The sequence below is a fragment of the Lepidochelys olivacea genome (genome assembly GCF_965140295.1).
Source record: "Lepidochelys olivacea isolate rLepOli2 genome assembly, chromosome: 8".
Classification (NCBI taxonomy): Eukaryota; Metazoa; Chordata; order Testudines; family Cheloniidae; genus Lepidochelys; species Lepidochelys olivacea.
Genome location: NC_140418.1, coordinates 38,963,319 through 38,991,272, shown reverse-complemented (window position 1 = coordinate 38,991,272; position 27,954 = coordinate 38,963,319). Strand labels below are relative to the sequence as shown.

The 27,954-nt window shown below is 46.2% G+C and overlaps 1 protein-coding gene across 6 annotated transcripts; it reads left to right on the top strand.

Moving 5' to 3' along the window:
- Positions 1–36: 36 nt before the first annotated feature.
- On the top strand, positions 37–27,954 carry HDAC3 (histone deacetylase 3). Of its 6 annotated transcripts, XR_014712735.1 has the most exons (16): positions 41–1,432; positions 5,814–5,896; positions 9,664–9,806; positions 11,549–11,630; positions 12,033–12,089; positions 12,185–12,240; positions 14,185–14,318; positions 14,630–14,710; positions 14,793–14,866; positions 15,108–15,172; positions 15,607–15,696; positions 15,892–15,950; positions 17,990–18,069; positions 19,750–19,907; positions 26,448–26,793; positions 27,446–27,584. XR_014712735.1 is itself a non-coding variant. In XM_084637291.1 (15 exons), exons 1-15 carry the CDS (start codon positions 1,378–1,380, stop codon positions 27,594–27,596), a joined length of 1,368 nt encoding a protein of 455 aa, XP_084493417.1. In that variant the 5' UTR covers positions 37–1,377; the 3' UTR covers positions 27,597–27,953. The 6 variants fall into 6 exon arrangements, 5 of the variants coding, with proteins under 5 accessions (XP_084493417.1, XP_084493418.1, XP_084493421.1 ...); XM_084637291.1 differs by lacking the exon at positions 26,448–26,793 and having other exon boundaries at positions 37–1,432; positions 27,446–27,953; XM_084637292.1 differs by lacking the exon at positions 26,448–26,793 and having other exon boundaries at positions 38–661; positions 27,446–27,954.

Here is a 27,954-nt window from a genome sequence, read left to right as displayed (position 1 = left end):
ATCAGAGACAATACAATAAACATTACAGGAGTGACCTTATGTACAGTGAAATATTATATGATAACATTACTGGTGTTCTCTCTATTTAACAGGGTGTTACCATATTAGAGGAAAATATTTTTAGTGGATTTTTAATTGCTATATCAAGTGGTGAGTCTCAGATTTTTACCACCCTTTCTCTCTTTGATTCAAGTAGTTCTGGAGTGGATAATCTCTCTTTGAGGCTGTGGGTCTGGCCTTCTCTTGTGCTGATATTGCTGCCTTTCTGTGTGGGAGAAGGAATCTGTCCCTATTTTAGTGCCTATGTGTTTTTTTTCCTGCCCTCAGACACAAGGAGAGACTGATTTCCAAGTCTTTTATGCTTCATTTTTTATTTTTAACAATTGCTGTGGCCCTCCCTTTAATTATCAGACTTCTTACTATCCTAACCCTTGCCAGTTTGCAGAGCCCTGCAAATATGTGGATATCCACTTTATATCCAGGGACCGTTTGTGGATCGCATGTGGATACAAATTTTGTATCCGCGCAGGGCTTTAGCAGTTTGGATAGAGGCCGGTAGGAGGAGTCGGTTTTGAGTGACATTGACAGACAAGTCCCGGGTCATAGGCATCCACTGGCATTTCCTGTCCGTGGCATGAGGACCGAGGGCTGCACTGGCGATGTTAGTTTTTACGCTGCGTCCTTTCCGCTCTTGGGGTGGCCTTGCCCCTGCCCGCCTCTGAGCCCTGGGAGACAGCTCGGACTCGCTCACCCGGAGGCTGCTGCTGCGCTTTCCGGAGCCGGGGCGATCGCCCTAAGGCTTCTCCGTGCTGTTCACCGAGGCGCTAAGGCGGCCTGCGGGACCCCGCGGCCTCTCCTCCAAGCGCCGCTGCGCGCCTCGAGCGGGCCGCCGCTGGCCGGGGAAGGAAGAGCTCAGTCCCGGGCCCCACTCGCCGCCGCCTTGTTGGGTACAGCGCTCCCGGCAGCCCGGCCCGGTGTCAGCGCGGCCGCGCAAACGGGCGGGTTCCGGCTCCCGCGCCCCAGGGGGCCGCGCCAGGCTGTGCCCGGGGCGAGGCCGGCCGCGCCAGGCGCTGCCAGAGGCTGCAGGGAGCCGCGAGGACACGAGCTCCCCCAGGCTGCTCCGTGAGGACAGCGGGGTCACACCCCCTCTAGCTGCGTGCGCAGAAACCCTGATTGCAGCGCCGCGGGGGATGGGACGGGCCGCGAACCGAGGCTCGTCCGCTCTGCAAGGCCCCGCCCCCTGTAATTCCGCTCAGGGCCCAGCGGGGCGGGCTCGTGCGAGCAATCGGCGTTGGGGGCGGGGCTCGGAGCGCGGCGCGCTGATGTCACCGGTTGTGGGGGTGGCACGGAGGCGGCAGGTCCTAGCGGCGGCTCGCCATGGCTAAGACCGTGGCCTATTTCTACGACCCGGACGTGGGTAACTTCCATTACGGTAAGGGGTGCGTGGCCGGCGGCGGTCAGCGGCCCCGTCCTAAGCCCTGGGCGGCGGGCAGGGAGCGGGCCCTGCGTGGGTGGTGGAGGGTAGGGAGCGGGCCGTGGGCGGATAGGGCACCGGGGGGGGCAGGGAGCGGGCCCTGGGTGGGTGGTGGAGGGTAGGGAGCGGGCCGTGGGCGGATAGGGCACCGGGGGGGCAGGGAGCGGGCCCTGGGTGGGTGGTGGAGGGTAGGGAGCGGGCCGTGGGCGGATAGGGCACCGGGGGGGCAGGGAGCGGGCCCTGGGTGGGTGGTGGAGGGTAGGGAGCGGGCCGTGGGCGGATAGGGCACCGGGGGGGCAGGGAGCGGGCCCTGGGTGGGTGGTGGAGGGTAGGGAGCGGGCCGTGGGCGGATAGGGCACCGGGGGGGGCAGGGAGCGGGCCCTGGGTGGGTGGTGGAGGGTAGGGAGCGGGCCGTGGGCGGATAGGGCACCGGGGGGGCAGGGAGCGGGCCCTGGGTGGGTGGTGGAGGGTAGGGAGCGGGCCGTGGGCGGATAGGGCACCGGGGGGGGCAGGGAGCGGGCCCTGGGTGGGTGGTGGAGGGTAGGGAGCGGGCCGTGGGCGGATAGGGCACCGGGGGGGCAGGGAGCGGGCCCTGGGTGGGTGGTGGAGGGTAGGGAGCGGGCCGTGGGCGGATAGGGCACCGGGGGGGGCAGGGAGCGGGCCCTGGGTGGGTGGTGGAGGGTAGGGAGCGGGCCGTGGGCGGATAGGGCACCGGGGGGGCAGGGAGCGGGCCCTGGGTGGGTGGTGGAGGGTAGGGAGCGGGCCGTGGGCGGATAGGGCACCGGGGGGGGCAGGGAGCGGGCCCTGGGTGGGTGGTGGAGGGTAGGGAGCGGGCCGTGGGCGGATAGGGCACCGGGGGGGGGCAGGGAGCGGGCCCTGGGTGGGTGGGTGGTGGAGGGTAGGGAGCGGGCCCTGGGTGGATAGGGCACCGGGGGGGCAGGGAGTGGGCTCTGGGTGGGTAGGGGACCGGGGGGTAGGGAGCATTGCTCTGTGGAGCCACAACAAACTCTGAGTTTCACTTACATCCAGAATCATCTCTAGAACATTAAGAGGACTTTCACATAACCAACCCCCTTTCAGGCAAGCTGCTACACTCCATGGTTAAAGGGTTGGAAGAGGCATGCTCTTTCTCTCTGCAGCTTTTCTCACTGGCCATGTGTAGGTTACCACCCACAAGCTTAGGAACACTTCCTTCTTGAGTTTCAGTTAAGTCCAGAACCACCTCTGGGACAACTGAAATATCCTCAACCATCATAGGCTGAGAGGAACCTTCTATCTGCTCCACAAAGGACTGGAGGTACATTCTCCTTCATTTGGCACACTGCTATTTGCAACAGATAAAAAATTGGAAACCGTTTTTTCTTCAACAGATAAACTGTTGCCTTCCACAAACAGTGGCTCATCACACTGAGCTACTTTAAGCACATCACTTTTACCTATTTCAGGCTCACTTCTACAAACTTCACTTGCCAGCAATCCAGCACCCACCAGAAATCTACCCTTACCTTCCTCAGTTAGGGCTTCAAACTGACCAAGTTTACATTGCTCTGAAGAAATGTTTTCCTGAGCTGCTTTCTGTACTTCCTCTAATTCCAGATTCACTTCTGAGATATGACACACCGTCAGAAATTTCTTCACTATATAAACTGCTTCTCTCACTGGACAAACAGCTATTTTCCGCAATCCCAAGGCTGGAGACACACACTCTTCCTTGTTATAGCACATCTGGTTAAACACCCCCTCTTCAAAAAATCTCCCTGTTAGCTACAGATAATACAGAGGATTTACATTCATACTTTTTCTGGGACTGGGTTATGATGTTACCCTGATTAAACATAGTTACCACATCATTATTAAATAACAAACCAACATTCTTATAAACTGAGCAGATTCTGTCTCCATCATTGCCGTAGAGAGGAGCTGGACTTCCAGGATAACACAATTCCTGCTGTTCTTTCATTATTTTGATTTGGAATTTAAGTCTGGCAACTTGGGTCTCAGCTTGCAGCAGCTCCATTCGCCTCCTGTGAGATTCTCTGGCTCTCTCCTCAGCTTCTTTTTGCAGCTGGGCCAAGGATTGGTTCTCTTGCATCTGAAGTTCTGCCATTTCTTTCTCATGCTGAAGACACTGGCTATCTCTCATGCTTTGCAGTTTTGATTGTCGATCACTCATTGTGACTAACTTTAACCTTTAACACTTTCAGTATCAAAATTTTAAAGTTTGGAATAACATGAGATTCTGATCCAAAACCCAAACGGTCTGGTTCTGTGGATCCTGCCAAGACTATGCCAATGTGACCTGTAGTGCCTGGGGGAGCCCTCATTGGAAATGCCAAGGTCAGGGCAGGCTGCAAAAGGGAGAGCAGGTACTCCCAAGATTGGTGGGTCACACTGAAGTTAAACTCTCCAACCAGTCACAGACTGTGCTTCTGATCCCCCACACTGGCTATCAAGAAGCAAATAAATAAACCACACTGCCCCGTTTATTGCATTCCAGTTCTCTGGCTCTCAGTCAGCACCTAGATCCAGTACAGTGAGAAGTAATTTTAAAATTCTGCTCACATATACAAAATGTTCTTCTGACCCCAAAGGGTCAGCCGTGTTACCAGGTCAGTATAGGTTCGGATCTTACCCAAAATACCATGCTGCCAGCCAATCCTTTAGAGTCAAACAGGGGAGAGCAAACTTTTTGGCCTGAGGGCCACATCTGGGTATGGAAATTGTATGGTGTACCATGAATGCTCATGAAATTTGTTTTGGGGTGCAGGAGGGTGTGCGGGCTCTGAGGGGGCCAGAAATGAGGAGTTCATGGTGTGGGAGGGGGCTCCAGGCTGGGATTGAGGGGTTTGGAGGGCGGGAGGGTGCTCCGGGCTGGGATCGAGGGGTTTGGAGGGTGGGAGGAGGATCAGGGTTGGGGTATGGGAGGGGCTCAGGGGTGCAGGCTCCAGGCGGCACTTACCTCAAGGAGCTCCCGGAAGCAGGGGCATGACCCTCTCTGGCTCCTACATGGAAGTACGGCCAGACAGCTCTGCGCGCAGCCCTGTCTACAGGCGCCGCCCCTGTAGCTCCCATTTTCTGCAGTTCCCAGCCAATGGGAGCTGTGGGGGTGGTGCTTGGAGTGGGGGGAGTGCGCGGAGCACATAGGAGCCAGAGGCCGGACATACCGCTGCTTCCAGGAGTTGTGTGGAGCTGACCCCACTCCCTGGCTGGAACGTGGGAGCAGGGCATGCCCCAGACCCTGTTCCCCAGCAGGAGCTCGAGGGCCGGATTAAATCATCTGGTGGACCGGATGTGTCCCGCGGACCATAGTTTACCCACCCCTGGTCTAAAACTAAAGGTTTATTATAAAGAAAAAAGAACAAGAAGAGAACTGTTAAATAGTAAAACAGTCACATACATACAAAGACTTCAAAGTCCATATATCAGGTTCCTAGCAGTATTCGTGAGTTCGTTGGCTTGAAAGGCCCTCTGGAATACGTCCGCAGCTTGGATGGGTCATTCAGTCCTTTGTTCAGAGCTTCAGTTTGTAGCAAAGTTCCGCCAGAGGTAAGAAGCAGGATTGAAGACCAAATGGAAAAGATGCAGCTGTGTTTTTATAGTCTTTTGCCATGTGGCTTATGCTTCCTTTGTTTCAAACACAAACTGACTAGCCCATGGCTTGGAAGCCTTTTCTGTCCATAGGCATGCATTCTTGCTGAGTCCTCTGGCTTCTCTCAGTGGGTCAGTTGTATAGCTGATAGTCCTTAATGGGCCATCAAGCAGGCTAGGCAGTGCTGATGCTAAACTGTCTGGGGGTGTCGCCCACAAGCATAGCACAAGTTTGAAATACAGACATACATGCATAGCTATAAACCATAATACAAAGGTGATAGAAACACATAAATGAGATTATCATATCTGGCAAATTATAACTTTTGCAGATATCTTACATGGCATGTCTGGCATAAATCATTGCAATTTTACAATATTGGTATTCATAATATTCTGAAGTGTCCCCCAGATTCCATACAGCATCACAGAGTTCCTGTGTGTGGGGTGGGGAGGGGAGAGGACAGGGGGAGCTGGCCCTGTGTGTGAGGTGGGGAGGGGAGAGGGAAGGGGGAGCTAGCCCTGTGTATGGGGGGGATGAGGTGGGAGAGGGCAAGGGGAACTGGCCATGTGTGTGGGAGGGTGGGGGTGGGAGAAGGCAGAGGGAGGTGGTTCTGTGTGTGGAGTGGAGTGGGGAGGGGAGGGGAGAGGGCAGGGGAAGGTGGGGAGGGTTGCAGAGCGTGGTGTTTCTAGCTATGAATCCACTGTGTGTGATATGTGGGTGCTGACTGTCTTCTTTTTTTCTTTGCAGGTGCAGGACATCCCATGAAGCCTCATCGCTTGGCACTGACCCACAGTCTGGTGCTTCACTATGGCCTCTACAAGAAGATGATAGTAAGCCTCATGTATCTGATGATGCTGAGACTCCCGTCTCGGGGGAGCATTGTCTGTACCTGTAAAGCCCTACATATGCTGCAGACATAACCACGTTAAAATACAGTTATGAAATATGCTTGTCTGAACCATTTTATATTATGGCTTATTCTTGCCTGTATACACAAAAGTAATGGAACTGTATTAGGATAGAACATGGTTCTCTATCTGTCAGGGATGCTTTAAGCCAATGGTTTTCAACCTTTCCAGACTACTGTACTCCTATCAGGAGTCTGATTTGACATGCGTACTCAAGTTTCACTTCACTTAAAACTACTTGCTTATAAAATGAGACATAAAAATACAAGTGTCACAGCACACTATTACTGAAAAATTGCTTACGTTCTCATTTTTACCGAATAATTATAAACTATATCGATTGGAATATAACTATTTCAGTGTGATACTTGAGCGTATTTTTCACTTATGAGCCTTGTAATTCTGGTAGGCAGTGAAGTGACAGCAAGATTTCCATGCATACAGTTTCCACAGTATGCATCCGATGAAGGGAGCTGTAGCTCACGAAAGCTTATGCTCAAATAAATTGGTTAGTCTCTAAGGTGCCACAAGTACTCCTTTTCTTTTAGCAAGATTTAGGTTTTTCTTCACATTAAGTGTATTCCTATTCTTTGTCTTGGTGGCAGACATAGCCAAAAATGAGACTGCACAAATATATGTTGACCCAAAAGAAAACAGAACATCCAAAGCATGGTTCCCAAGGTTAATATACTCTTTCTGTACTAAACACCAGAACTAGGTTTGTGTAGAGTCATTAAACTTCATTTGCAGACTGTGGTCTGAGGAGAACTCAAGAAGATTTTCTTGCTGCCTGGCAGACTTGTTTCTGCTGCTAACATCTGATAAAATGAATGGGTTTCTTACCCAGTTGAGTTGAGCTGAGTTGGGGAATGAGTTGAATGTTGGGGAAGTAATTTGGTGTGCTCAGTTTCCCCTGTTCAGACCACATGAAGCATTGGAAAACAGATAAAGTTTTTGTATTGACATTTGGACTTCCAGAATTTAGTTTCCTTGGATATAAGCTTTCGCATTATCATAGAGATTCAGACTGTTAGTGTCATGGCCTTTCATGGACAATTTAGATCATTCAGTTTGCTAAATATATCTGTGAGATAGGCAAGTTAAGCTAACCACAGAGTGTTGTCAAAAACAGAAGTAAGAGGGGATTAATTATCAGAAAAAAACAAGTTAACCTCTTTGCATAATTCCAACTATCTGTCAAGTGCTTTCCCTCTTGAAAGCCAGTGAACCTCTGTGTGAAGCAACAGTTGCTGATGTTCTGACCCCATCTCTTTACAAGAATGCGAAACAGGTGAGCACTGAGTGGCCTGGACTTGATAAAGTTGACAGTTTTGACAGACTCATTAAAAACTTTATGCAGCTCAAAACTCATCTTTTTTGAAGCAAATTCTTAGTGCCCTGACTGCAAGGAAGGACTTTCTTTCCTGATCCTAGCTACAAGCCTGTTCACTCTCTTGGTCATTGCAGTGGCCCCATCAGTGCAGAGAAATTTGCATAAATTCCAACTCCTATTGTGTTTTTTAAAAAAAGTCAGTTTAAAAATGTACTCTCCATACTTTATCAAAACAGTATGTGCTTGTTGATATCAGTGGTTTCAGGGTAGCAAACATAAGCACTCAGCTGAGCTTCTCCACTAATATCCGTGGACTCATCAAGCTGAAGGGCAAATGTTTTTGCCATTTTAAGTTTCTCTACAAGTTGAGAAACAATATCCTCAGCAATTTCTTCAATTCTCTGATACAGTGTCATCTGATAAGGGCACTTCTTTGCGAGTATCACCTGCTTTTTTAATCAAGCATGTTTTCTGCAAGCACCACAGTGACAGGCAGAATAAGATCTTTGATTTTGCTACAAGAAAGGAGGCAGCATATGAAACTTTGAGTGTGTTTGTAGAAATAGTTGAAGTTTTTCATTTTAAGCTGACAAATATGGAAGTCAGAAAGCTTTCTCTGAATGGCAGTCCTAGCTCCAGCTGTAATATGAATTTCATCTGCAAGGGTAGATGTGCCTCTGTCCTGTGCCTATAGTACTATCATCTTATAATGGTGACCTAGACAAGCCTACCTTCTTCAGATACTCCTACTTGTTCCTGGGTTTTTGCATGTCTCGGTTTGGATTTTTCTTTGCACCTCCAAGAGTCTCTTTTTTTTTTTAATCCCATCTAAGAGGATTATTTCTGCATAAGTTGGCTCATGGTTAAATAAGTCCCACAGGCCCTGAATCATTGGAGCTAATAGTTCTGGTGTTCTTCTGGAACAACTCGTAAGTGAAAACTGATAGGAACCATCTTGAGCCATTGCCTCTTTCTTGCCTGATCCATCCCAGGACGTCTCTTAGTGAGAAGCACTTAAACCAGAATATTCATACAGAAAATACCATTCCTTATCCAGGCCAACATACAGTTCTTGCAAATTATTACAGGGCACATCATATTTGTCACAATGTACCATCTGGTGTCAGAAATATATACTCTGCAACACGAGTGGGTCATATGGATTAAATAATATGTCCACAGCCAAATGTACCATTTAAGTGTTGAGGGGAAACGCCAAAAATACATGATTTCAGATGTGGATTTCAAGATACCTGTTTGAAATTGTGAGGTAATTATTTTTATAAATAGCAACCAGCCATGCTAGAAAGATACTTGTTGGTCTCCATTTGTACCTTTCACAGAAGAGCTACTGATTGGGAAGAATAGCTTATTTGATGGGCCTTAACTGTAAATTCTCAAACTTCCAATGTTTGGGTTTTTTAAATATAAATTATTTAACTTCCTGGATCTCTAATCTTTCTTTTTAAAATGATAACGTTCTTTCAGGTTAAAAGTTTGATACTTTCTTAAAGTTAAGGCCAGTTTAAAAAACTCTGTGTGGGTATTTGTCCGTAGTGCTCTGTAGTTGCATGTTTCCATAGGCTCACGTTGTGCTTCAGCTATTTTTTTTCCTGAAGCTACTGAGTGTTTTAGTTTAAAATCTGTGAAATAGAGGATAGACACATTTGTGCATATCTGTAATTGTGGAGGTTTGTTTTTGTGCGTCAAATAGATAAGTAGTTCTGTTTTGCAGCTCTCTGGGTTTGGCTATGCAGGAAAATTTAGCAGAATAACAATAACAATATAATTATACCGATATAACTATACTGGTATAACTCCCTGTGAGGTCACTCTTATTCCGGAATAACCCTGTCCACATGGAGAGTTATACCTGTGTACTTATGTGAATACATTTCCCCAGGTACACAAGCCCATACTTTCTCCAATTTTTTTAAAAAGCAAAAATTTCTTAATTTTGTTAAAAGTATAATTTTAATTAGAGACAGAAAAAGAAAGGCAAAACTTAAGGTTCTGATTAATCTCAGAGCAGCTTAATTTCATCTCATTGTACATATGTAGTATTCTTGACTGTTAACTTAGTTAAAAGTGTACTTTAATATGAAAAAATGCAATGTTGGCATATTCATAATGTTGTGAACACCATCTCTTGAATCAATCCCTACTTTCCTGATCACTTTTTGTTTAAAATTTGCATGACACTTGTTAAGCTGAGCACATAGTTGAGCATTTTTAGACTGACACAGTGATTTGGGGTATTTGTCTATTTGGAGTTTATTTGGTGGTGAGATTTGTGGTAGCCAAGGTAAACCCAACTCTGAGTAGGAAATAACTGTTGTGTGTCCTTCTCTTGAAGGTTTTTAAACCATACCAGGCATCCCAGCATGATATGTGTCGCTTCCACTCGGAGGATTATATAGACTTCTTGCAGAGAGTGAGTCCCAACAACATGCAAGGATTCACCAAGAGCCTCAATGCCTTCAATGTGGGTGATGACTGGTGAGTATATAGCACCTGGCAGGTGAATGGGAAGCACAAGGGTTACAGTAATCTCATGTGATTACTTGGTGTGGTATGTATGCATCATAATGGTTCCATTAAATGTATGAATTTTACATTTTTAACTAAAAAAGCCCTGCAGTTTAATGGAGCCATCAAGATGTTGCACACACCTTATTGAGTAACTGTTGCTGCTGTAAATCTTCCTCTCCCTCCTCTTTTTAATCTCTTTGAGTTTCAGTTGTTAGAGTTTATGGTCTAGATTCAGACCTAAGTTAGGGACTGTAACTTTACTTGGGTTCGTGAGGCTCCTAGCTCTTGAAAACTTGGACAGAGATTTTCAAAGGAGGCTAATAATTTTGGTAGCCTCAGTTTTTTGGGTGCCAAACTTGAGAAAACTTAAAAGATTCTGAATTTCAGAAAGTGCACATAAACTCTGAAAATCAATGTCTCAAACTTTGCATCCCAAATCACTAGTCAATTTTGAAAATCTTGACCTCAAGCAATAAATAATAGGATAACAGTACAGTCTCTGTATACTAGTATTCCCACTAATCAGTGAGGACAGGATGAGAAGTGATGAGATTTAGTTGTCGGAGGCAGAGGCTGCTATCCTTGCTTTTCCATAGTTTCCTTCTCTCCAAACTGAATAAGCCCAGTGTTCTTAAATACAGTCTGCTTGGAGTTTCAGCTATTTGCAGGACTATAAAGTGCTATAGATGCAGGTCAGGCTGCCACCTGCTTTAGGGTGAGCTGATTTGTCATTCTTGCTCTCCATTGGTGGCCATATTACATGTTTTCACACACCTCGCAGGCCTGCACTCCTATGGCAGTGGTATTTGCTTTCTCCCTCAGCCAATCTTCTCATTGGGTTAATTTAACTATAGTTCTACTTTTGTGAAAACAGTGTGGTCAGATACAAGCTCTGGGGCCTGTTAACAAGCAAAACACATGGGAACAACAGATTTGAGGTCTATATTTTATTTCTGGTAGATTGTGTGTACACATTGATATGTTATGACTTGCACTTGTTAATGTGTGCATGCTGTGAGTCACTGAGAGTGAGTAAAGGAGTTCTTCTGCCGTAGCGATCCTGCCGGCGAGAGTGGGATTGCATGGTGGAGATGAGACATAGTTTGCTACTCTGAGCAAGTGCATTGTGCGTCCATAGATACAATTTATTGCTCACAGCAGTCTATGCACTAGGTAGGTGAATAACTGGGGAGCATCTACAAACTAACAGACTACAACCGCATGGGAAGATGGTGTGTGAGCAGATCTCTTGGACAGCCATGTTCCATATTATCATTGTTTTGCTGTGAAGTCCTGCTGTCTCCCTTGCACAGGATGCTTTGTGTTTTCTCTCTCCAGGACCTATCCCCATATACGCATCAGCATGGTAGAGGGCAGGATTTAGTCTGTATGTTTCCCATTCTCCAGGTCTGGAGTATATGATGAACATGATTGTTCCAGACTAACTTGAAAGTTTCTTGTAATTATTATCAAATCCACCAAGTTTTCCATAGTGTTTGCAAAGGATGGTGTAATGGTTGCCTATTGTCGTGTAGTCTGTGGTGAACAGGGTCAGAATGACCCCAAATTAACATTTCTCTAGCAGAGACTGCATTTTGATATTATTTGTCCAGTGTCACTGAGAGTTTTGTTCTGATCTCAATCCTGGAGACGTGTATCTGAGGTTGGGAGGTTCTATTCTGTTTGAATTTTGTGTTCTCTTTTTGCAGTCCAGTGTTCCCAGGTCTTTTTGAATTTTGCTCTCGCTATACAGGGGCCTCACTGCAGGGAGCAACGCAACTGAACAACAAGGTAACTCTGAGCTGATATTCTTGTCCTCTTTGAACACTGACGTGCCAACTGGCTGCTGTGGGGGATGGAGTCCCTAAACTAACCTATACCACATATGTTTATTGTACAAACACCAACTCGGTGTCACCTGGCTGTTAATTTGTGGGGAAATCTCTTGGATTCCTCCTGCCCCCACACTGACCGATTGCAAACACTGATTTAGTACAGCGTAAGTAGCTTGACTGGATGACAGATAGCGGGGCATCTGAAGGGACTGGATGGGTGGGGAGAAAGGGGAAAAAATAATTATTGTGAGCCACAACATGGGGGCAGGGCTGACGTCCATACTGACATGCAGGGTTGGGCTTGGGTTTGTTGCTATCTTGCTCTTATCTTTGAGCTAATCAGCTCTTCTTTTCTTAGATCTGTGATATTGCAATAAACTGGGCTGGAGGCCTGCATCATGCCAAGAAATTTGAGGTAATGACACAAGTCTAAGTATTTCTGTCTCTCACTCAAAGTTGGGCTCATTGCTGCTCTTCTTTTGACTCCATTTTATTTTCTTTGTACTGCAGGCTTCTGGGTTTTGTTACGTCAATGACATAGTTATCGGCATTCTGGAGCTGCTCAAGTAAGGACTCGGTGTGAGTGCAGCTGTGATACTGTTCTGGATTAGAAGTGATGCTCTGGGAGGGTAATGCTGTGTGATGTGGTCGTAATAGGATCCCCTCTGCTGATGGAGGGTTCTTCCCTTCTTGTTCTTCTTAATTTCAGTTATGCCTTAGACATAGCTCATCATTGGATGCCCTGGACAGTCTCTATTTCAGGCGTCTTCTATAGCCTGACAGCTGTTCAGATGGATCCCTGGCATGATTCTGCTCTTACGTCTCCAGACTCTCTCTACTGGTAGCTTTGCTTCTCTGCCAAGACCCTGCCATTGCAGAGTCTCAAACGCTCAGTTCTTGACTTACTATCCTGTCCTCATCCTCAGGAGCAGGAATAGTTCTCAGTTAAGGCAGAGGACTGAGAATAAGGGTAGCTGGTGCTAGCTTTGTTGATTGTTTTCTCAGTTTACCATCTGTGAAATATTTTTCTATTTCACAGGGCACTTGTGAGGCTTAATGTGTGTATAGTTCTTGCCATTGTTAAGCACTTTGTGATAAATGCAAAGTGTTGCTCTTTGGAAGAAAAAATTTGAACTACACGAGAATCTTTCTGGATTCTGAATTTAACTGTATTGGCTCAGGAAAGGGAGCTGAACATCACTGGAGACAGCATAATGGGGACCTCCGCTTTGGTCAACAAAGTGTAATTGTGGTCCAAAAAAAGGTCTAAACTCATAAGGAATGGGATGGAGAATTCTAGAAGGGCATTCTAATATTTTGTGGATTAATCAAGATTTGCCACCTCTAAACGTTACTACATTACTAGTCACCTCATCTCAAACAGGGTGTTGGCTCTGTTGAGGGTTATGTCCCCTCTCTCTTTAACATTAGTTAACATTTACAGTGGGGACTTACATGTTTTGATGCTTTATCTGACCTCTGCCTCATGGACCCAGTAAATTTATTGCCCAGTAAGTTTAATCTCTCCTGCATTCCCCTGAATGTCCACTTGACAAGAGGACACTTCTCAAGCCCAACTGCATCTCCTTTCTCTCCCCTGCATTCAGACCTCCGTTCTCAGTAACTTTGGCTTCAGCCTTCACTCAGCTTGCCTTTTTCCACATTCCCTGTCTCTGCAATGCTGCCTGTTGCTGTCTATGCAATAGTGCCCCTGGGCACTGTGTCCTTCTGCCCACCGTGGCTGGGATCCACATTCAGGCGTCCATCTGGATGACTGCACTTCGTTCCCCTGACCTCAAGTCCTGGCTCTCCAGACTCCAGAGTGATGATGCCAGCGCTGTGGCACATACAGAGAAGAACAACTGCTTCCATCTTCAAATTACTTTACTCCCCATTCGTTTCAGGAGCATTTAAAAATTGCTCTAATTTTTAAAGATTAACTAGATAGTAAATTCTTCAGGGCAAAGACTTTTGTACATAAAGTGCTTTCTAAACTTCTCTGACTATATAAGTCAGTCAATTCATGGACTTGCACTACCCAGCCTCATCGCAGGTTCCTCTCGCTTTGTGTGTTCAGCAGTGGCTTTGCATAATCTTGCTTCTGCCAGTGCAAGAACCTTCTCTGCAACCTTTGCCATCTGAACGAGCCCTCTGCATCTCTCTCTTTCATGTGCTTTCCATTGTGTCTCTAGTCTACTCTTCAAACCTGTTGTTCCTTGTTTGTGCCTCTTAATTTCTCTCTCTCTCTCCAGATATAACAGACAAGAGTATTTTAAGGTACTGTTTGTATGGTAGATGCTCTACGCAAATATTACTTTATGGTCTAATGACAGAGATATTCTCCAGAGACCTTAGTGGGGACCAGATGGGGTTCCTGAGCTGGAAGGCCTCTGACACATTACAGACTTGTGTTATGGGGGGTGGATTTTAGGAAGCCATAGCAAAGTGGTTGCTGTAGTTGGGATGGCACCAGTGGACTGTAATGCGCCTTTGTCTCCTGTTTCTGGCAGGTATCACCCACGTGTTCTCTACATTGACATTGATATTCATCACGGAGATGGTGTTCAGGAGGCCTTTTACTTGACAGACCGTGTCATGACAGTATCTTTTCACAAATATGGGAACTACTTCTTCCCTGGTACAGGTACAGAATCTTCACTGCCCCAGTGAAATGCAGATTTCAGGCCCCAATCACTGCTGTTATGTAGTAGTGTGAGGTTCTGGGTCTCTGGTTTCAGAGAGAGATGATTGAAGAAAGGAGTTCTGGAGAGTGGGGAGAGGCTGGGTGAAGGATATGGTCCCGTGGTAGTTTACAGAGTAGGTGGAAAGGATCTTCATGCCGTGATTGGGTCCATTGGCAGAAGTCTTGATTTGCTGTTGTCTGTACTGCCCACACCTGTGAAGTTTCAGAGCTGATCCTTGTGTGCTGTGACTGTGCCTCCTTTCCTCTGCCAGGTGACATGTACGAGGTTGGGGCAGAGAGTGGCCGCTATTACTGCCTCAATGTGCCACTGCGGGATGGCATTGATGACCAAAGTAAGTGGAATGCTTTCCCTGCCCCGCGATGTCCCTGCTTGCCCTCTTGAGCCATGATGACAATCTGCCTTTCTCTCTAAAGGTTATAAACACCTCTTCCAGCCAGTCATTAACCAGGTGGTGGACTATTACCAGCCCACATGCATAGTGCTGCAGGTAGGAGAGCGGGTCTGTGTGCATATGTTGCAGAGGGTATGGATAGGAGCTATGCACTCTCCAGTATTTGCATCTGTGGCTCCCTGGGGAAATATAGACAGATGGGGGCTGGCTGGCTGGAATGCTGCTTGTGGCTCTGTGGTAGGTGGGTATATCTGTGGGGTGCTGATGGCTTGTTAGGATGTGCATTTGGAGAGTAATGCTTCTTAGCCAGGACTCAGCTGTTCTTTCTCTTCCCTAGTGCGGTGCTGACTCCTTGGGTTGTGATCGTCTGGGTTGCTTTAACCTCAGTATAAGAGGACATGGGTAAGTTCAGCAGGGGTGTGGATGGAGCATTTAAAGGACCATCATTGCAGTCTGTGAAAGAATGCATTGGGTCCTTCACTGCGAGACTTGAGCTCAACGAGAGCAATCTAGTTCCCTGTGTGATAGGAGGCTCTCCTCAGAAGAGTGAATAAGGGGTAAGATTCTGCAGAAGCAGATTCCCCAGACTAGATTTGGGATCTCACAACATTTCTTCCGGCAATGCTCTGCCAGAATGCATGAATAACAAAGCTCAGATTTCTCTCAAGCCATGAGAACAGCTCCCATCAGGGCAAGGTTTGGGTTTCACTGATGGGAGCCCTGAACTCTGTGTATCATACGGTTAGGTATGTTACTGGGTTGCGCATGGTGCTGCATTGATGAGCTTAGATCAGCTGCTAACAGTCACAGGTTCCCCTTCTGCTTTGGGTTTTTAGGGAGTGTGTGGAGTATGTAAAGAGTTTCAACATCCCCCTTCTGGTGCTGGGAGGAGGTGGCTATACCGTTCGTAATGTGGCACGATGCTGGTGAGTCTTTCATATGCTTGTTGAAGAATGTCCTATTTGTTGCAGATGGCGTGAGGGTTATCAATGCTTGTGCTTCTTAGGACCTTTATTCAGCTGTAACTGGCTCTGAGTTTCAGGCAGACTGCCAGTAAGTACTATGTAATGGGGGGAAAAGTTGATCTTTTCTGGACTGAGTATAATGTTCTGTGTTTTTAGGACCTATGAAACGTCGCTGCTTGTGGATGAAGCAATTAGTGAGGAACTCCCATACAGTGGTGAGTCAGCATCATCTTGTTACAGATTACCATGTTGTGCCAATATTTAAATAGGGTAAGTGGGACGACCTGGGTAAGTATAGGCCTGTCAGTCAGACATGTGCGTGCGCATGCACACACACACACGCGCGCACACCCACCCACCCACACCCCCCCCCCCAAATATTTCCATGTTTAAATATGAATAGATAATACTATAGTAAATGAAACAATTAATTCCATGACTGTGGCTTTTTTGGGTAATACTCATTGCTAATTTGGCTCCTGAACCAGAGGCCTGAATATCACTGTTCTAATCATATATATATATTATTTGTCATGTCAAAATGACTGACCAAGTATTTACTGTATCAACTAAAATTGATTGATAACATAGTAAGAGCATCTTGATTGGTTAATAACTTAGATTGGTTAATAATTATATTACTCAGCGTTTTAAAGAGCCCACTTGCAGCTTGTGAGCTGCAGTCTGAGTATCATTGGATTAGAAAGACATAAAATCAACATAAGATACATTAAATGGAATAAAAACTGGCTAACTGACAGGTCTCAATGACAAATGGGGAATCATCATTGAATGAATGTGTTTCCACTGAGGTCCCACAGGAATCTGTTCTTCGCTCTATGCTATTTAATATTTTTATCAATGACTTGGGAAAAAAACATAAAATCATCAATGAGAAATTTTGGAGATGACACACACGAATTGGGGGAGTGGTAAATAATGAAAAGGATGAGGTCACTGTTACAGAGCTCTCTGGATCGCGTGGAAAGCTGGGTGCAAGCAAGCACTATGCATTTTAATATGACTAAATGTAAATGTATACATCTAGGAACAAAGAATGTAGGCCATACTTTCAGGATGTGGGACTCTATCCTGGGAAGCAGTGACTCTGGAAAAGATTCAGGAGTGGTGGTGGATAATCAACTGAACACGAGCTCCCAGTGCGATGCTGTGGCCAAAAGGATTAAAGTGATTCTTGGATGCCTAAACAGGGGAATCTTGAATAACTATAGAGAGGTTATTTTATCTCTGTATTTGGCACTGGTGTAATGGCTGCTGGAATCCTGTATCCAGTTCTGGTGTTCACAATTCAAGAAGACGGTTGATAAATTGGAGAGTGTTCGGAGCCACAAGAATGACTAAAAGGATTAGAAAACCCACCTTATAGTGCTAGACTCAAAGAGCTCAATATATTTATTTTAACAAAGAGAAGGTTAAGGGATGACTTGATTACAGTCTATAAATACCTGCAGGGTACCTTCAGATATTTGATAATGGGCTCTTTCGTCTAGCAGTGAAAGGTATAACACGATCCAGTGGCTGGAAGTTGAAATGAGACAAATTCAGATTGGAAATAAGGTATAATTTTTTAACAGTGACAGTAATTAACCATTAGAATAAGTTGCCAGAGTTGTGGTTGATTCTCCATCACTGGCAATTTTTATATCAAGATTGAATGCTTTTCTAAAAGATCTGTTTTAGGAATTATTTTAGGAAAGTCTCTGACCTATGTTGTTATAGAGCAGGTGAGACTAGCTGATCACAATGGTTCCTTTTAGCCTTGGAATAAATTAATCTGAGTTTCCCCACTCTCTTCATAAATTTAGCTAATGTGCCTCGAGGTTCTAATGCTTCAGGGACGTTAGCTGGATTCCACACTCTATGTTAATGAATGTTAACTAGAGTGGGGCTGAAGCAGTAGTATCTTCTGATCCTAACCCATGTGTTCTAGATCTTTCTTGCTTCCTACTATACACATCCCCCATCTGTGTTGGGCCTCACTGGGCAGACATATCTGCATTACAGTATCATGTTCTAAATTCCTCACACAGTGTTCCTGTGGGCTTTCTCTTTTCTTTCTGGCAGCGTACCCCTCATGATGACGGAGTTGGCTCTCACTGTGCTCTTGATGGTATGGTGACAGCTAGCATGGTGTAGGGTAGGCTGTTCCCATCTCTGCAGAACAGTGTTTCAGAAAAACTAGTTTCAAACTCTCCTCACCCCGATCTTTAACTCTTTACTGGTTCCCTCACAGAATACTTTGAGTACTTTGCTCCAGACTTCACCCTCCACCCAGATGTCAGTACAAGAATTGAGAACCAGAACTCTAGACAGGTGAGTGGCTCTGGCCTTGTCCTGGACATGCTACTCTGCATCACCCAACATAGCTATGTGATGTAGTCTGAAAAGAAAAGGTCTCTGCTTGATGCTAGATCCTGTGAAACCAGGTGGAGTTCAGCCAGTAGCTCACCCAGGAAAAACTTGTCAGGGCAGGGGCAACAAGAGGCTTTCCTGCTCATCACAGTGTTGGACACCATGCTTTCTTCTTTGCAGCCACAGGCACCAGCTTCTAATTTTCCCCATCCCCCACTACATCCCTTCCTCTAAGCCCTCACCCTGCCTCTTCCCACCCCTACTCCACCCTTGCCCCACCTCTTCCCTGTCTCTGCCCCTCCCCTGAGCGCGCCCCATTCCCGCTCCTCCCTCCCTTCCAGCGCCTTCTGCACACCCAGCTGTTCTGTGGCATGCAGGAGGCAGTGGGAAGGAGGGGGAGGAGTTGATTGGCGGGGGCTGGCAGCGGGAGGGAGGGAAACTTGGCTGCCAGTGGGTGCTAAGCACCTGCTAATTTTTCTCTGGGAGCTGGCACCTATGTTTGCAGCCCCACAGCATCTTTGAGATGTAGGGAGCTCTCTAAAGATACTTCATATTTGAGAAACTCGAAGGTCCTTTTACAATTTCCTTTCCACTTCTGAAGCCCCTGCCCTTAATCTTAGGCTTGGTCCTACGTCAGACTTATGTCTATATAACTAGGTCGCTCAGCAATGCAGTTACACCAACCTAACTCCCAGTGTAGGCTAGTGCTAATTGACAGGAGAAGTCTCCCATTGACATAGCTACTGCCTCTCAGGGAGGTGGATAACCCTTATGGCAGTGGCTCTCAACCTTTCCAGACTACGGTACCCCTTTCAGGAGTCTGATTTGTCTTGCGTACCCCAAGTTTCACCTCACTTAAACTATTTGCTTAAAACAGAACTCAAAATCAGACACAAAAATACAGAATTGTCGCAGTACATTCTTACTGAAAATTTTTTTACTTTCTCATTTTATCCTATAATTATAAACTAAATCATTTGGAATATAAATATTGTACTTATATTTCAGTGTATAGTATTTAGAGCAGTATAAGCAAGTCATTGTATGGAATTTTAGTTTTTACTGACTTCAGTAGTTCATTTTATGTAGCCTGTTGTAAAACTAGGCAAATCTCTAGATGAGTTGATGTGTACCCCTTGGAAGACCTCTGGAAACCCCTAGGGGTACACATACCCCTGGTTGATAACCACTGACCTACGGCAATGGGAGAAGCCCTCCTGTCAGCGTAGATAGTGTCTTTGCTGAAGTGCTACAGCAGCACAGCTGCATCCTTTTAAGTGCAGACCAAGCCCTCAGTGCCTGGGTTGAGTATATTATGTTCTATGCTACAGTTTAAAGCCATTTGCACTGATGGCATTTCACAGAATCATAGAATATCAGGGTTGGAAGGGACCTCAGGAGGTCATCTAGTCCAACCCCCTGCTCAAAGCAGGACCAATCCCCAATTTTTGCCCCAGATCAGCCCCCTCAAGGATTGAACTCACAACCCTGGGTTTAGCAGGCCAATGCTGAAACCACTGAGCTATCCATCCCCCATTTGCTTGGCCTTAGGGCATGCATGGTACAGGCAGGTGTTAATGCCAGCAATTGTGGTACTGTCTCTTCAATCTAAGCTGATCTGCTCCTTCTGTTCCTAACCAGTACTTGGATCAAATCAGACAGACAATATTTGAGAATCTGAAAATGCTGAACCATGCCCCCAGCGTCCAGATCCATGATGTTCCTTCTGACCTGCTCAGTTATGACCGTGCGGACGAGCCTGATCCAGAGGAGAGAGGCTCTGAGGAGAACTACAACAGGTACTGCACCTCTGGTTCTTGTTCTGATGAGCTGGGAAAGGGGCTCCTCTCTTATGTTCATCCCATCCCAGTGAGGGGAGATATGGTGGGGACTGTCCACATCCCAGAGTAGATATTGCATCCCTTTTTGTTCTCTGGTTCCTATCCAGAGAAACTTCTCTACTAGCATGTGGTTACATGCCTCAGAGGACATATCCTATGTCTGCTAGGCCAGGAGATGTGTCCCTCTTTCTAGCAACGTGTTCTTATCCCTTTGTCTAGACAAACTCTGCTCTTCTGAAAATGCTGGAAAAGGCTGCCTGTCCTTATGTTCTTGTCTGTCTTTTAGGCCTGAGGCTTCTAATGAGTTCTATGATGGTGACCACGATAATGATAAAGAAAGTGATGTCGAGATCTGAGGGCTGAGTTGTTGGACTCTGAACTGTGGGGCGGTCCCTATTAAGATGTTGGTGCTTGGTGGAGATGACTGGGATACACATGAGCCAGTAAAAGGTCTCTTCTTGGACCTCCCCTTTATATTTGATGCATGTGGCAGCAGGAGCAGCACTGCTGGGGCAGGCTGGCTATCTACGGAGTCATAGAGCAGTGAAACCTGTTCCTTACCTTCTCCAGTCCCTCAGGGCTCTGACTCTCACCACTAGGGCAAATGGAAATTCATGTGACACTTGGATCCACACCATGGTCTCTGTGCTGCTGCCATACAACCAGTTTCAGAGGCCAGTCTGCAGTGGCTTCACCAGCTCCTCTCAATACAGCTCAGGCTCCAGCCAGAGAGATGGGAGTCAGTGCTGTGGTGCCTAGAATCTCCCTGTCCCCTTCATCAGCACCACTCAATGTGTCCTTGTCCCTCTGCTCAGGCAAAAGATCTGAAGTCCACTGAAACCAGCAGTGAGGTTCACTTTCTGCCAGCTTTTCCAGCCATCCTAAGTTACTGTATTTGGGGAAACCCAGTAAAGAGGCAAGATCAGTTCTGGGTTTGAGACTTGGGGAAGGGGTGAGACTGGGCAGTTCTGGGTCCAACCTGGTGGAACAGGGAGGGGAGAACGTATTCAGAGTGTAGCCTTTGTCTTACTCTGGAGTAGCTTTGTTCTGTGTCTGCTGACAAGAACCACAGCTATTTGCCATATTTGGTTTTGTCCCAAGCTCCCTATCTAGATTTTTCCCTCAGGCTCAAATTACTTTGGAGCAGAGGGTGCAGGGGTTGGTTGCAGGAGGCTGTACCATACTTGGTGTGGTGCATTCCCACTTCTGTTGTAACCTTCAGACACCTTTCCCTCCCCTAGCCCAGGTCCTTTTATACATGGATAGAGAATTTGGGGTGAATCACATACCCTAAGTGGAAGGCCTTTCCCCTCACTAACAACCTGGAAGAATTCATTCTGTTCTGTGGTGAGGGAAGTGGCGCCTGAAGCTGAAAAGATGAGCTTTTCTACCCCTACCACAGTGTAGGGACCTTTCTCCTAGGGGGTACCCTCAATCCCGAATGCTCGGTCTGAGCCTGGGGGCTCGTGCTGTCTCTGTTTGGAGAATTTTGTCTTAGCTGGGGAGTGGAATGGGCATCAGCCTCCTGCTCTCTGTTTTCTGTTTGTTTTACCAATGTTTTTAAACAATAAACCAAGATGGTATTTTTTTGTATGTGATTTGCTGTTTTGTCTGAAAAGCTTATGTATGGTTTGCTTCTGTCCATGCCTCTGAGTGAAAGCACCAAAGGCTTCTAGCTAGTGCCCTCTGTGCAGATGAACTGACCGCCTTGCAGGGAGCAACAAGCCTTTGCTCTTAAGGGCATGTTTGGAGAAGGCATTTACAATCAATGGTCCTTTCCAGCCACAAACCTCCTTGAGTCTCTGCACCTTGCTATGTGTCCCACCCTTATTTCCCTAACCCTAGCACCCAAGGCTGAGTTCCCCATTACTGGGTCTCTAACTGTCCTCCACGACTGCCCCGCATGGTGATTGGGCCCCTCTCAATTGTTTAGAGTCATCTTTGTTAGCTAAAATGTTATCAGCTTTTATTCACCAGATAAGCTCTCACTAGCCAGAGTCATTAGTTGTTTCTCTTGATGTCTGTGGAGCAGTCCACTAATAAAACTTCCTGGATCATGTTTTCCTTTCTGCCCTTTGCCACTGCAGACACAGGAATGTTGAGAAGAGGCACAGAGCTTGGGATGTGAGGGCCTGAGACAACTGGCAACTTGATCTGATCTGTTAGAGGAGTGAACATGCTAAAAGGAACGTGTGTGTCATTAATGACAGGTTTCAGAGTAGCAGCCATATTAGTCTGTATTCGCAAAAAGAAAAGGAGTACTTGTGGCACCTTAGAGACTAACATTTATTTGAGCATAAGCTTTCGTGAGCTACAGCTCACTTCATCGGATGCATTCAGTGGAAAATACAGTGGGGAGATTTATATACATAGAGAACATGAAACAATGGGTGTTACCATACACACTGTAACCGGAGTGATCACTTAAGGTGAGCTATTACCAGCAGGAGAGCCGGGGGGGGGGGGGAACCTTTTGTAGTGATAATCAAGGTGGGCCATTTCCAGCAGTTGACTAGAACGTCTGAGGAGCGGTGGGGGGGGAGGTGGGAAACATGGGGAAATAGTTTTACTTTGTGTAATGACACATCCACTCCCAGTCTCTATTCAAGCCTAAGTTAATTGTATCCAGTTTGCAAATTAATTCCAATTCAGCAGTCTCTCGTTGGAGTCTGTTTTTGAAGTCTTTTTGTTGTAATATTGCAACCTTTAGGTCTGTAATCGAGTGACCAGAGAGATTGAAGTGTTCTCCGACTGGTTTTTGAATGTTATAATTCTTGACATCTGATTTGTGTCCATTTATTCTTTTACATAGAGACTGTCCAATTTGACCAATGTACATGGCAAAGGGGCATTGCTGGCACATGATGGCATATATCACATTGGTAGATGTGCAGGTGAACGAGCCTCTGATATTGTGGCTGTGATTAGGCCCTATGATGGTGTCCTCTGATTAGATATGTGGACACAGTTGGCAACGGGCTTTGTTGCAAGGATAGGTTCCTGAGTTAGTGGTTCTGTTGTGTGGTGTGTGGTTGCTGGTGAGTATTTGCTTCAGGTTGGGGGGGTTGTCTGTAGGCAAGGACTGGCCTGTCTCCCAAGATTTGTGAGAGTGATGGGGCGTCCTTCAGGATAGGTTGTAGATCCTTGATGATGCGTTGGAGAGGTTTTAGTTGGGGGCTGAAGGTGACGGCTAGTGGCGTTCTGTTATTTTCTTTGTTGGGCCTGTCCTGTAGTAGGTGTCATTAATGCAACTCATAGCCTAAAGATGCAGAATAATGGGGAGAGATATAAAGGTTGATGTTTACCACTGAGTCACAGCTATGCACAGTGGGCATTAATACAAAATATGTCAGGGAGCAGCACACCCAGAGAAATCTCTGCCTCTGACACTTAAGTTTTATTTATTTTGAACATTTCCACCTCCAACTGAATAGGCACATACCTGATCAGACCATTTGGTGCATTTAATGTAGCATTTTTCAGCTGAGAAACCCAGTGCTTTACAAATGTAGGTACTAGCCCCTTTTCATAGCTGGGTTAATAGAGGAACCAAAAGGTGAAGTGCCTTACCTGAAATCACACATTGAGTCAATGTCAGAGCCTGAACAGAACCCAGAATTTTTGACTGCTGATCCCATTCTGCTCTTCTAGTACACCTCACAGCATCAAAGAGTTACTCCAGAGCAACTTATCTCTGGCTGTATCAGACCATTTGGCAAGAGAATTCAGTGTCCCAACTTTGGCACTGGTCGGTACTTGCTGCTTCAGAGGACTGTAATACCTCCCTTTATAAGATACTGGTGGTTATTCTGTATTGTAGATGATGGTGAAATTCATTCCTGACCCTTACAGCCAATCTGCCTATTCACTGCAACAGGACACGCTGATTACTCTTATAATTAACTTACCTTGGAAATCTAACAGCCATTTCTTACAGTCAAAATTATTTCCCTCATAGAATTTGATTATTTGCTCTTGTGCAGAAGTGAATTCTGCAGTTTGTATGCTCCTGTTTCATTGAGTACCTTACTGTCTTTTCATTATGGAATAAAGTGAGGTGTGGGGTTGATTCACTGTATTTTCAGCCCCTTTCCTCATACTCCATACACAAACATAACCTACTTTTTGCTGACCACCACATGGTGCAGATCACAGGCACAGACTGGGCTACTTTAGGCATTCTTGCTTTTCCAGAATGCAAACTGTGTATCTCTACTGCTAGGTTTTGAATTGATGCAATGAATTTGGACGACAGTGCCAGGTTCTACACATCTAAAGTCTCTCATTTGAAAGGCAAGACTATCTTCCCATTGGTGTGTGTTCTTGGGTTGATCTTGCCTGTCATATCAGCAACACTGCACTAAACCCAATTTGCTAATGAGGCAAATGTATGTATTTAATAAAGGGCCATCCCAAACATTGAGGCCCTAATAGGTTACTGGGTTAAATAAGTAATGCAGTGTGATTATAGGGCTTTGGTCTGAAATACAGGATGGGGCCAAGGTCTGGTAACAACTAAAAGTAAATGAAGACTGATGCAATTATTTTGGGAAACGCTTTAGGACGGACAAACAATTGGTAAAACAATTACAATTTATAATGTACTTAGCTTTCTGATATATAGAGAGACTGAATAAATGCATTGAATCCCTGTTTTATCTGTCTTAAGGTTTTGCAATGCTACTCCTTCACATGTGAGCTCCTTCCACATAGAATAACTTAATATTGAAGTCCCTAAGGGAATTCTTGTCATCTCTGGCTCGTCTCCCTTTTAGTTATAGAAAGCTCTGTTTAAGGTAGATGGGATACTTTTGGGTGTGGTGGCTGATGATGCAAATGTCATTCTCATCATGCTGGGAAAACTATCAATTTTTGCAATGCCTCCTAAAGATGATAAAACCCTGAATTCATCTAATCTCCTCTGGAAGTTTATTCCAGAACCATATCCCTTTGACTTGAAAATGCTTTGTCCCCAGATATCTCTCACTTTATTCTGGGCTTTATGATCTGCATTGCCCTAGAGGAGCACGCTGTCTTGATGGTTTGTAGATTAAAATGTGGTCTACAATGTACCTTGGACCTGATCCATTATTGCTTTGAGGATTAGGACCAAAGCCTTAAACCAGTGGTTCTTAACCTTTACTGCAGCCTGCACTCCTTTGGTTCTCAAACTATGTTCTTGCACCCCTATCAAAAATCGCTGAAGTAGGTCAGTTCTCAAACCTAGATGTATTTTTGTTTGTATATTACAGTAATCGTTAAATGTATAATGTTAATAAATACATAGGTTTGATGAAACAAGTTGTACTTACGTGCCTGTGCTTAATTTGTGTCTTCGATGGTTTACCGTCTAAAAAAATCTGGCATGTCTTGCACCCCCAGAAAGGGCATCTCGCACCGCAGGTTAAGAACCACTGTCTTAAACTGACATTGGACCTAGACTGGGAGACAGTGGAGGGACTAGAGCATGGACTTGATGCGTTCATAGCAGCCTGAACCATGGAGAAGGCAGACAACCACATTCTATAGCAGCTGGAACCTTTACATTGTTTTTAAAATCAACTTCAGATGCAGTGAATTACAGTAATCTGGTGCGGAGATGACAAATGCATGGATCATTGTGGCCAGGTCCTCGCCCAGGAGGAAGGAAGGGGTGATGTTTCCTAGCAAGCTGGAGGTGAAAGAAGGGGGGTATTTAGTCACTGAAAGCTTAGGCCTTGTCTACACTACCAAGTTTTGTCACCAAAAACTGCCTTTTGTCGACCAGTGAATGCGTACACACTGCAATACAACTTTTGTCAGGAAAAATGCCCAGTTTTGGCGACTAAATACATCCACCCCGGTGAGAGACTTATGTCTTTTTCCTCTACATTTTTCTCAACAAAGTGCCAGTGTAGACACCATGCTTGATTTCATCACTTTAATTGGCCTCCAGGAGGTGTCCCACAATGCCCATCCTGACTGCTCTGGTCAGCAGTTTGAACTCCAATGCCCTGCAGCCAGGTAAACAACCATCCGCCCCTCCCCCTTAGAAGTCCGGGAATTTTTGAAATTCCATTTCCTGCTGGCTCGGAGTGGAGAGGTCTCATTGCATCTTCCCAAGTGACCATGGAGGGTTATTGCACCAAATGCTCTTCCGCTTGGACTACTGCAGAGCTGTTGGATCTGATCAGTATATGGGGAGAGCAGTCTGTGCAGTCCCAGCTGCGCTTGAGCCAAAGAAATTGGGATACCTACAGGCACATTTCTCAAAGTTTGTGCAAAAAGGGCTATGATCAGGACACGCTGCAGTGCAGAGCAAAGATAAAGGGGGAGGAGGGAAGCTCAGTGGTTTGAGCACTGGCCTGCTAAACCCAGGGTTGTGAGTTCAATCCTTGAGGGGGCCATTTAGGGATCTGGGGCAAAAATTGGGGATTGGCCCTGCTTTGAGCAGGGGGTTGGACTAGATGACCTCCTGAGGTCCCTTCCAACCCTGATATTCTATGATTGATTCTAAAGGAGCTGAGGCAGGCGAACCATAAGGCAAGGGAGGCAAACTGTCGCTCCGCTGCGTTCCCTAAAAGCTGACCATTTTATAAGGAGCTGGACACTATCCTTGGTGGCGACCTAACCTCCACCACCAAGAGCCCCATGGATATTTCGGAGGGCACGGAGGTGGCAGAAAGAGGACCTAACCTGGAGGATTAAGTTATTGATGAAGAGGTGGAGTTAGACGAGGATGTGCAGCTCCCAGCGTGGTCTCCCAGTGGGGCAGGCAGCCAGGAACTGCTCTCCACTCCAGAGGTGTCTAGCCAGTCTCAGCAGTTGCTCTCTGGGGAGCAAGAAGCAGGATATGAGATGCCTGGTAAGTGGCTGTGGCTTGTGTAGTGCGGAGGTGGGTTCAGGGTATAGAAATGTGGGAGGCTGGCTGTGTTTCTGTGAGCTGGACAATTCCCTGTGTAGCTAATCGGTACGGCGGAACAGAGTTTTGATTCACACTGAGATCTTCAGGAAAAAGTTTCCTGGATGTACTCGGTAACCCTCTACTGAAGGTTCCATGCCAGAGCAGCTTTGTTCCTTCCCCCATTGTAGGAAACTTTCCCGCACCATTTGGTAATCACTTGTGCAGGGACCAAAGTGGCACATAGGTGAGCAGCATAGGGAGCAGGGCAGAAGCCACAAGCATGGAGTAGGTGTACCCTGTTTCCCTGTTTACCTTTAGCAGTGAGATGTCTGCTAGAATGACCCCTGCCTGTGGAAAAGTGTGGGAGAATTTTAGAATTTTTTCCCTAGAATGCTGTATCACAACCCTTGCAAAGAGTATGTGCTCTTTTCCCCATGTGGCTCCCCCACCCCGCCAACAACATGCTTTGGGTGTTTGCAGAGATGTGTGCCTGGCTAGGGTCAGTGAGAAAGTGATGGCAATGTTGCAAAAGGTGTATTTAACTGAAATGTTACAAGGCTGTGTGTGAATTTAACAATCCCGCTTTTGTGCATTGTCCCTTGTGCTTCACCAGATGTGGCTTCCAGGAACACCCCACGCACCCCAGCCGAACATCACAGCCAGATAAGAAAGCGCCCAAGACACAGCAAAGAAGACATGTTCTGGGAGGTACTGCAGTGCTCCAATACAGAAAAAAGGGAACGCAAGGAGTGCTGGGAAGTTGAACGACAGGACAAAAAAGAGAATCAGGCATTTGTTAAGGACGCAACTGAGCAGATTAAAATAATGGAGGAGCAAACGCAGCTGCTGAAGTCCTTAATAATGCAGCAGTCTGAGCGCATCTGTGCTCAACCTCCATTGCAGCACATTCAGAACTCTTTTCCATGCCTCCCCCAAACTCCGCCCGCACGTTCCTTTCCACTTCCCAGGACTACTTAGTTTCTCCTTCACTCCACCCTCTTGGATAATTTTCACGATAGCTGGATCTACATACAGTTGTGAAAATTTGCTCTTCACAGGTTCCTCCTTTTCCACGAAGCATCTGTGTGTTTGTGTGTGCTGTTTCTTGTGCAATAAAAGCAA

What these genes read in the sequence shown, in the direction of transcription:
- HDAC3 (XM_084637291.1), top strand. Translation starts at nt 1,378, where the DNA reads ATGGCTAAGACCGTGGCCTATTTCTACGACCCGGACGTGGGTAACTTC. An exon ending in CTACTTCTTCCCTGGTACAG is followed by an intron (nt 14,319 to 14,629) that starts GTACAGAATCTT and finishes TTCCTCTGCCAG; the next exon opens with GTGACATGTACGAGGTTGGG. An exon ending in CTCAGTATAAGAGGACATGG is followed by an intron (nt 15,173 to 15,606) that starts GTAAGTTCAGCA and finishes TTGGGTTTTTAG; the next exon opens with GGAGTGTGTGGAGTATGTAA.